Raw genomic sequence first — 10418 nt, 5'->3', positions numbered from 1 at the left:
TAAATAAACTTCAGTAAATATTTAGTATTAAAAACTTTGATACCCTTGGAGAAATGAAGCCTTAAAATTTTTACTGCAATTTCACAAAATTGAAAATATTTCAAAAACGGTAAGGTTTAAGTATAATAAACCTTAATCAAATTTACCTTTATTTTAATCGTAGAAACTAAAAATGAAATAATATACAGGGTGTTCCATTTAAAAAAATACAACTTTGATATTTTTTACTTATTTGGGACACTCTGTATCTTGTAAAATTATTTTTAAATTGTACCTCTAATAGTCCTTCATCGAACCCAAAACTTGAAATTTGTAAAAATATAATCGTTCAGCTACAATACTCCGTGTCGTATGTGGTGAACAACCCTGTATACTACCTTATTCGCATCAGCTTCACAAGAAGTCACGCGATGTGGCGTCATTTTTTACTAAATATATCTAGAGATATGCAATTTTACTACAAGATTTGTATTTCTGATTTAAATTTAATTTAAAAGCTTACAGAACTCATTGACATTTTCAGAAAAATGCTGTAGTGTAGCAACCCAGGGTCGTCAACAAAGTTGAAGAAGTAATATTTTGGACAACTGTATAACAAACAATTTAAGTGAATTAAAGGAACCTACGTTGTGATAAAAATATTTTTTATTGTGATTACCTCGGATGCACTCGACAGAAGCAATATTTTTGGATAGGTTATGTAAATCAAACGCTAAATGTGTAAATAGCCGTACTTATTTTATTAAATGAAATGAAAGGAGTGCTGTACTCTGCATAGAATACAGAAGTAAAAGAGCATGGCAGAGAAAACCCTGATCGCTATTCCAGAGGATCCAACTATGCTGTTCTGAACTTTAATTAAAGAGAAATAATAATAATACAAATACTGTCTTTTTACCAAGATTTGAGGTTTACTACATTCACAACTGAAGAGGTTTTGTTAGTTAGCAGGTTAACACCTGCAAGTATTGAGATCCCTGGGATTCGGGAAGCTACTTAGCTAGAGTTGATATGGTTGGTGCCAATATCTTTAGACTATGAGTTATACTACACCATTTATTGGTTTTGACTGCTCATTTGTGTGCTAAGATATTCGTCCAGGCACGGTTGGAAATTATTAGTACACGCAACAAGGCCCTTATTGTCACATTATTATTCTGTCAAAAAGTCATACTGTTGTCATAAGTTGTGTCTCAAAAAGTTATACTGAACCACGATTTCATTTAGATTTAATTTTGAACTAGAAATTATTCACAGCATAAATTGAATCCATTAAATACATACACGTTATATTTTATCTTTGTCAGGTCAAAGAAATAAGGAAAAGCTTGAGCACAGAATATTACAACAAAAAAAAATACATGCTTTAGATAACATTAGTTAAATAATGAGGAAACATTTACTTTACCTTTAATAAACTTCTTTCTTACAATAACCAAAATTTACAAACCAAAAATAACACCAACGCGTCTCGAATCTTAATCGAAAAGCTATTATTTAACACCTATCATCTCTATTCGTTGTCTGATTTCCCTCTCCTGAGTTTACAAATAATATTTTAAAAATCAATAATTTTATATACAGGGTGACAATTTGATACACATCTCAAAAAAATAATGCAGTTTATGTAGAATTGTATAAGAAATACAAAAATAGTAAAAGAAATAGGGGTTGCTATTTTAAATTTTAGGGGTAGGTGCCCTGGGGGTCAAGGGGTTGAAAGTAACACGACAACAAATGCCTCAAAAATTGTCCCCCTTGATATGTAAATTGACGTGTTTCGCCAAATATTCATACTATCATCAGTAGAGGCAATAATAAATACTGTTCGTTTTCAAATTGTCACCCTGTATGTATACAGTGTCTTAAAAATGAATGTTTTGAATTTAAATATGTTTATTTTTAAATAGGAGGTTAATCTCACTGTAATATTTTTTAAGTAAAATTCATTATAATTTTTTCAGTGTGCTACACTGCACGATTTCTTTTCACTCTGAACCACGACGATGATGATAATGGAAGAGAGTGAAATCGGAATTCGCGCTGCCTGCCAAAGACCAAAGACAATGACTGTTTGGGGTTTAGTTGAGTTTGGCGCGTTCGGCAGATTCGGCAAGACAGAGCCCCAATAAGCTGGCTCTACCGTGTAGACTTGCGACTCAAAATAGTGTAGTGCTTTATTATTTTTTTGGTTTTTGGTTTAGTACAAGGACTTCAACAAGATGCGTTGGGTAAATATTTTAATTCACAATCATTCAATAATGAGAATTTTATTCAGTCATATAAAACGTTTAAAGTGATACTTATTCTACACTTTTTCGTAATATTGTGCTCTACAGTATGTCCCCGGATTGTCTTAACAAGAGGAAAATCTTTTTTATTATTGACAGTCTGAGAAAAATGCCTTATTCATAAAAATGACTGTTGGCATCTCCTGAAAACTAGTGTTTTTTATGAATATCCAGTTACAATTTCATTTAAAAGTTTCAATGATATTTGTAGACATTACGAAATTATTAGAGCATCTACTATTTATTTTTTCTATGAGGTTTTTTCGTAAAAAAATATGTTGAAAACTAGGGTTGAAAATCGTGCATTTTCTTTTAAATTTTCCTGTATATTTTAGAAAACTTTTTAGAACTGCCTGTTCACTCCATATGTTCCCACGTATAATTTCTTAATCTCTGATATTACCATGGTTACGGCACTAAAAAGGATACAAAAAAAATCCGGTGGCTCTCAAATTTTTTTAAAAATAAATCATTTTTTTTTTAATTTTGAAACTTGAATAACTCAGTTATTTTGGACTTATTTGAAAAATGGTAAAGGGAAAATATGTTTCTTTTATCGAGATCTACCAGCCCTGAAAATATTTGTACTTATTTTTAAGATTCACCCTGTGTGGGCCTGGTGTTCGTGGTGTTCCTAATTTACAATTATGGTACAAATTAAATAAAAAAACCTTATGCATCAAAGATTTCAGAATTTTCATAAGAAATTTATAAAATAACATATAAATTTAATTTTCAAATATATAATTTTACATTAGAAATACATGATTCAAGTGATCATTATTGTAATGCTAAATATTGAAATATATGTTTATTTAAGTGTTTAATTTTAATACTAACTAAAAGATATTTTGAGAAAGCTAATTTACATATTTATCATTAATCTACAAACATGTCTGTGTAAGCAGATAGAAGATAACTAATTAATATTAATGGTATGCTAATTTTTGGCGTTCGGTGCTTCTTTTAAGAAACGTTTAATCCTATTAATAATCCTTTTAGCCTATTTTTAACAAATTTTATGTATATTTAAGTCCTTATTTTTTAGATTTTAATAATTGATAATAGGAGTAATTGAAAAAAAACAGTTATTATATATATTTTTTCCATGGCAACTTTTAAAATTGTCTTATATCTATCAAAAATAGTAGATAAAATAGTACTTCAACCGCAAGGGTAGATTAAATGATACTTTAACAGCGAGGATAGGTTAAAAACTTTATTTCTTCTCGCATCCATTTTTGCAAATTTTTGGAATTTTTAAATGGAAGTAGTTTGGATATGGCGTTTGTCGCGTCAGCCTGAATATCTGTTGGGAATTTACTTATTTCGTTTTGAGCCATTTCTGGCTCCAATTCAATCAGCAATCGACACGAAAGAGAATTAAAAAATATTGACTCAAAACTGACAACTGAAGAGACAGCTTTATTAATTTGTCAAATTACATAGAAACCAACGCCAACCCAGCACAATATTTTTTCTACTCGTAATAAATTATTTATTTTTAATTATTTATTTATATAACAAAAAAAAAGATTACTCAGAGAGAAAAATGAAAGAAAATTAGTTCTAATGATAAAAGACAGAGTTGACACTTCTGATATTATGTTTTTAAGTGATTCTAGTGACACCTTCAGCCCACTTTAACGGTACTAAGTACTTCTCTATAATACTAAGTACACATCGCTTTCACATTTAAAGCAAATATTTGTTCGTGCGACAAAATAGATTTTATCACTTCGCAGAAGATTCGTGAGTTTTCAAACCGTATATATTATTAGGAAAGAAAAGAAAATGGCATGGCCGGAGAAAAATCTATTAGAGTATATAATTAAAAAACTAGAATTTATGTCATAACCTTTGCACCTATAAAAATATAACTTTCTATTCATTTGTTCTGAGCGATGTATTGATGCGACTATTAAAGGTTAGATGTGTAATAATTGGCTGTTTATTAGGTCCTAAAATCTCTTTTGTAACTAGAGCTAACAAAATTACTAGATAAAATCAGTTTATAACAAAAAATCTATAAAAAATTGGTCAAGTACGAGTCGGACTCGCCCACGAAGGGTTCCATACCATTCATTATCTATACAACATTAGACACTATATTATTATAAACTTCTTTCCGATTTAGCTGAAATTTTGAATGCGCGTATAAGTAATTAAAAAAAAAATGAAGAAACACATTACTAAAAATTGTATTAATCAATAATAAATATGTAAAAAGTAAAAATAAATATGTAAAAATTAAAAAAAAAACGATTAAAAAAAAGTCGCCTTGACTAGGATTCGAACCTGCCTTACTACGGCTCCAACGTCATAGCAGCGTAAAGTCCTAACGTTTTAACCATGCGGCCACCGAGAACTTGAAAGATTCTATGTAAAATTCTTACTTAAAAGATAATGTTTAGTGAAAGTACTTTTTTATTTATAAACATTTATTTAATTCTGTTTTTAGTATTTGTTCTTACAACGGCAACATAGATACATTATCTGTAAAAATTTCAACTGTCTAGCTATAACGGTTCATAAGATAGCCTTTTTTGACAGACGGACGGACAGCGAAGTCTTAGTAATAGGGTTCCCGTTTTTACCCTTTGGGTACGGAACCCTAAAAACTAAGAAAATGGAGATATGCTCTGTTCTGTTAAACCCATAACCAAGGTAAAAAATGGAAAATACAGCACATAAAATTAATAATAATATTGACATTAAGTGATACAAAATATTAACGTAGACCTCATTGCAATTTGTCTGACTGTCGGTATCATAGGTGTTTTGCCATTCGTCAAAAAACCGTTTTGGTTATACAACAATCGTACTTCTTATTCTATGTTGACTTTTAAATATTGAACAATAGGATTACGACAGGTATCAATGTACACTAATGAATTAGAACGTTTTAGATTACATCTCTGTATAAGATTAATGGATTGCAATCACATCATTCGACTCCTTTTTTATAAAAGCTATTGTCTGATCGAGTGGTATCAGATCCACTGTCAATCAAAACATCTAAATTGTGTTTGATTTTACTATAGACTTGGTGCATTCTCCGCCGGTTCTGCCCCCATCGAAGATTATCGTAAACAACTGAAACAGATTAGACACAAACGGTACATTGTGAGACAAGAAATTGTAGAGAGAAACAAGCCCTATAACATAGGATTCAACATTTTAATGAACAGTGCTTTCCATCTAATCAATAAAATGAAAAATATACGAAATAATATACATGTTCTGATTTCTTTCGAAAATCGACATCTATGAAACTATGAACCCTTCCTGGACACAAACGGTACATTGTGAGACAGGAAATTGTAGAGAGAAACAAGCCCTATAACATAGGATTCAACATTTTAATGAACAGTGCTTTCCATCTAATCAATAAAATGAAAAATATACGAAATAATATACATGTTCTGATTTCTTTCGAAAATCGACATCTATGAAACTATGAACCCTTCCTGGACACAAACGGTACATTGTGAGACAGGAAATTGTAGAAGAAACAAGCCCTATAACATAGGATACAACATTTTAATGAACAGTGCTTTCCATAAAATCAATAAAATGAAAAATATACGAAATAAAATAAATGTACTGATTTCTTTCGAAAATCGACAACTATGAAAATATGAACCCTTCCTGGACACAACCGGTACATTGTGAGACAGGAAATTGTAGAGAGAAACAAGCCCTATAACATAGGATTCAACATTTTAATGAACAGTGCTTTCCATCTAATCAATAAAATGAAAAATATACGAAATAATATACATGTTCTGATTTCTTTCGAAAATCGACATCTATGAAACTATGAACCCTTCCTGGACACAAACGGTACATTGTGAGACAGGAAATTGTAGAGAGAAACAAGCCCTATAACATAGGATACAACATTTTAATGAACAGTGCTTTCCATAAAATCAATAAAATGAAAAATATACGAAATAAAATAAATGTACTGATTTCTTTCGAAAATCGACAACTATGAAAATATGAACCCTTCCTGGACACAACCGGTACATTGTGAGACAGGAAATTGTAGAGAAAAACAAGCCCTATAACATAGGATACAACATTTTAATGAACAGTGCTTTCCATAAAATCAATAAAATGAAAAATATACGAAATAATATACTTGTTCTGATTTCTTTCGAAAATCGACATTTATGAAACTATGAACCCTTCCTGGACACAAACGGTACATTGTGAGACAGGAAATTGTAGAGAGAAACAAGCCCTATAACATAGAATACAACATTTTAATGAACAGTGCTTTCCATAAAATCAATAAAATGAAAAATATACGAAATAATATACTTGTTCTGATTTCTTTCGAAAATCGACATTTATGAAACTATGAACCCTTCCTGGACACAAACGGTACATTGTGAGACAGGAAATTGTAGAGAGAAACAAGCCCTATAACATAGAATACAACATTTTAATGAACAGTGCTTTCCATAAAATCAATAAAATGAAAAATATACGAAATAATATACATGTTCTGATTTCTTTCGAAAATCGACATTTATGAAACTATGAAACCTTCCTGGACACAAACGGTACATTGTGAGACAGGAAATCTGTTTCAAAACAGGCACGTACAAATACACGGGTTTAAATAGCGAATATACGAAAAAAGTTTATACATATAATTATTCCAAAAATCTTAGGAAGAATAATTTGTGAAAAATATAAAAGTAAGTATTTTGATATCTTCAGAAGGTCTAACTTGTATTATAATTTTTTATTGAAGCTAATACAACTTTTTAGATGATTTCGACTACCGTAACGAGCATAGTTTTGCTAGTGGAGACATAACTTCGGCTATCTCGGCATAAATAAAACTAAAAAGACATAAAATAAAAAAAATTCCATTGCAACTGTTAAAATTGCCTTATATCTATCAAAAATAGTAGATAAAATATATAAATAAAAAAAAATACTTTAACGGCGAGGATAGGTTAAAAACTTTATTTCTTCTCGCACGTTTTTTAATTGCTTCGATTTTTGAACATTTTGTATTCCTTTTCATAAGTTATTCGGGATTTAAATGGAAGTAGTTTGGATATGTCGTTTGTCGCCTCAGCCTGAACCAGGGTTCGGAAGTAGTTAATTAAGACGTAATTTACCTGATTAACTACGTGTAGTTTTTCTTCAAAAACTACGTCTTTTCTCGTTCATTAACTACATGAAAACTACGTTAATAAACTATGTATTAATATTATGAATAATTTTCATTTGTATGAGGTGTAATAGAGATAATATGATGTAAATATTATATTTAAAGCCATATTTCTTCTGTTTTCTTAAATACATTATGTGTTTTTAAAGCTTCAACTTATTATAGCCTCACCTCAAACCTTTGATATTTGAAAGTTACATACATAGGTTACATAAACTACACCCTCTACATAAACTACATTAACTACATGTAATGTAGTTTATGTAGTTTTTAAAAGTAACATGTAGCTTTCCGAACCCTGGCCTGAACATCTGTTGGTAATTTACTTATTTCGTTTTGAGCCATTTCTGGCTCCAATTCAATCAGCAATCGACAGGAAAGATAATTAAAACATATTGACTCAAAACTCACAAGACAGCTTTATTTATTTGTCAAATTACATAAAAACCAACGCCAACCCAGCACAATATTTTCTCTACTCGTAATAAATTCCTTGAAATAATAATTTCTGAATATTTTTTAAAACTTAAACTCGCTAATGGAAAAAAATATTATTTTATACACGACGATAAAATTGCATTATCGTCTCCCGAAATTAATTCACTCGCGACTTCATCGCTCGTGAATTAATCTTTTCGGTCGACGATAAAATACCATTTTATCGTCTTGTATAAAAAATAACTATAAATTAGTTGATATTAATAAGTTTCAATATTTATACGTACATTTTAATATTTTTTAAGTTATTACAGCGTCTTCTTTAGTGTTATATCTATGTCACAAACATAAAAATTGCTTATTTAGTCGCTTCGTTTTTTATTCTTCCGGCTACAGTAAAACAAGCTTTTAATTTTTATTTACTAAAGAAGATGTTACGACCGTTGAAAGATTTTTTTCTTCCTGATTTCTTCAGAAATATGTGGTTTCGTACTGGTGGCTCAATAATACATTTGGTACATTCGGTATTTTCGTTCGATTTGGTTCTGCACGTTTTCTTGGCACAGTATGTTCAGTTCGGGACAGAAGGCAAAAGGTTACAAAAAATTTTAAATTGTATATACAGGGTCTACCAGAAATAAGTGCAAGTATTTTAAGGAATGGTAGATCTGGCCAAAAGAAACATATTTTCTCTTTACCACTTTAAAAAGAAATTGATAACAACCTAGTTCAAGAACAGTAAACCTAATAGAACTGCTCATTCTGCCAAAAGTGTCTGCCAGGTGCATGCGAAAACTCTTTGCTTTGTGACGTCATTGTAGTCTTTGTCAAAAATTATTAGTCATCATCCGGCAACCAATAATACACACACGTGAATTATTGGTTGCCGGTTGCAAAACGTTCATTATATAGTTAATTTATTTAAACACCTCATATGTATGCAGTATAGAAAATTAACTGCATAAATCGTATTAAATACTCGGATAATGCATTTTTAAGAACAGCAGTTCCAAGCATCACCTTTTGCAGACATTCTTCTTGGAGTACTTCCATATTTTGCTTTAAAATAATTAATAAACAATATCGTAGGCACTTAGTAAGCACTTTGTCACAATCAAAATGAACGTATTTATACACTCTATAGCACTAAAAACTTTAAAAACACCTTTTTCACATTTAAATTTGACATAATAATTAACTCAAAATTTCTCAGTTGTTATTTTAATAAGTTTACCATAGGCAACTAATAATACACACTATCATGACAAGGACTACAATGACGTCACAACTGTCAGCTGAAGCGCGGGAAGAGGCGAACGTACGTCTTATGAGGATGAGCAATCCTATTAGTTTACCGTTCTTGAACCTAGTTATGTAACTTTAAAATTAAAAAAAAATAATGGCAACATTTTGAGAGCCGCCGGCAGCAATCAATCGATAATCAGCAGAAAATACTAAGCAATTACCAGAATCTTAGCTTGTTCGACGCCCAGTGACATAACGCCTAGAAAGATCTAAAAACGACTTGGAAAATTCAGATTAAAAATAGAAAACTTACCTAACATTAGAAAACGGGACTCCGATAGGTAGCAGATCGATGAAATTAGATTAGAGCGTCGTTTTATCACTATTTTATCACCTAAAATCGCAACTCTACATAACAACACTTAATTTTACTGCGATTATTGACTACACTCAAATACCCACGTGTATTTGGTACAGAATACCTTCATATGCCATCTGAAATATTTAGAATTGTTTTTTGAGAATTTAAGTCCTCTGTTTTTCCATCTCACACTCTTGTTTTTCTGAATAAACAACAAAATAATTGATATTTCTATTATATCAGTTGCAATCATAAGCAATTTTTCCCTATTATTTTCATTCAGTAATAATTATTGCAAACATTTTTTTTTGTTTGCTTTTTACCTGGTATAGAAAAAAATGTTGTTATAGTAATTTAATATTAATTGTTAATTTAGTATTTTAGCATTGCGAACTGCTGATCTAAATTACCAATCAAATATGAAATTATAAAATATCTCTGTTGGATTTGTTGAAAATTTGCGGTCGGTTTAGTTCTGGTAATTACAGCTTCATTTAGGAGTGTATTTTATAACTGAGTGACGTTAAAACCTGTATTCAATCATTCTTCAATAAAATTGCACAGAAATTAGTACTAAAAAATATATCGGCTTATTTCCAATAACTAAGAACATCCTTTATACTGACATAATTATTTGTAGATACTTAAGACACTTATTTTTACGTCATCAATATCGGATCCTTCAAAAAGGAATGAATAAATTGTATAATTAATGTCAAACTTTTGCTTCCATCCGGTGAAAAGGTAATTACTGTAATTTATAACAAAATTGGAATGAAATTGTTGGGAACTTAATAAGAAATCTATAATAATGGTCTCTCTTATATAGACTGACACGCCTTGGCATTAGCGAGATTCAGCTTACTATGCTTAAGATTTCATTATA

General features: G+C 30.3%; 1 protein-coding gene across 1 annotated transcript in view; it reads left to right on the top strand.

Annotated features, from left to right (window-relative positions):
* The first annotated feature begins 2085 nt into the window (after window positions 1-2085).
* The window catches only part of LOC115885647 (transcription activator MSS11-like), a 29470-nt gene continuing 21137 nt past the window's right edge, over window positions 2086-10418 (top strand). Inside the window, exon 1 of the mRNA XM_030904614.1 lies at window positions 2086-2231. Coding sequence (XP_030760474.1) covers window positions 2223-2231 — 9 coding nt within the window. The 5' untranslated portion in view covers window positions 2086-2222. The remainder of the gene's footprint in view (window positions 2232-10418) is intronic.

This window comes from Sitophilus oryzae, unplaced genomic scaffold, assembly GCF_002938485.1.
Source record: "Sitophilus oryzae breed Bouriz unplaced genomic scaffold, Soryzae_2.0 scaffold_410_pilon_pilon, whole genome shotgun sequence".
NCBI classification, from domain to species: Eukaryota; Metazoa; Arthropoda; class Insecta; order Coleoptera; family Curculionidae; genus Sitophilus; species Sitophilus oryzae.
This window is presented reverse-complemented; position numbering and strand designations above follow the sequence as displayed.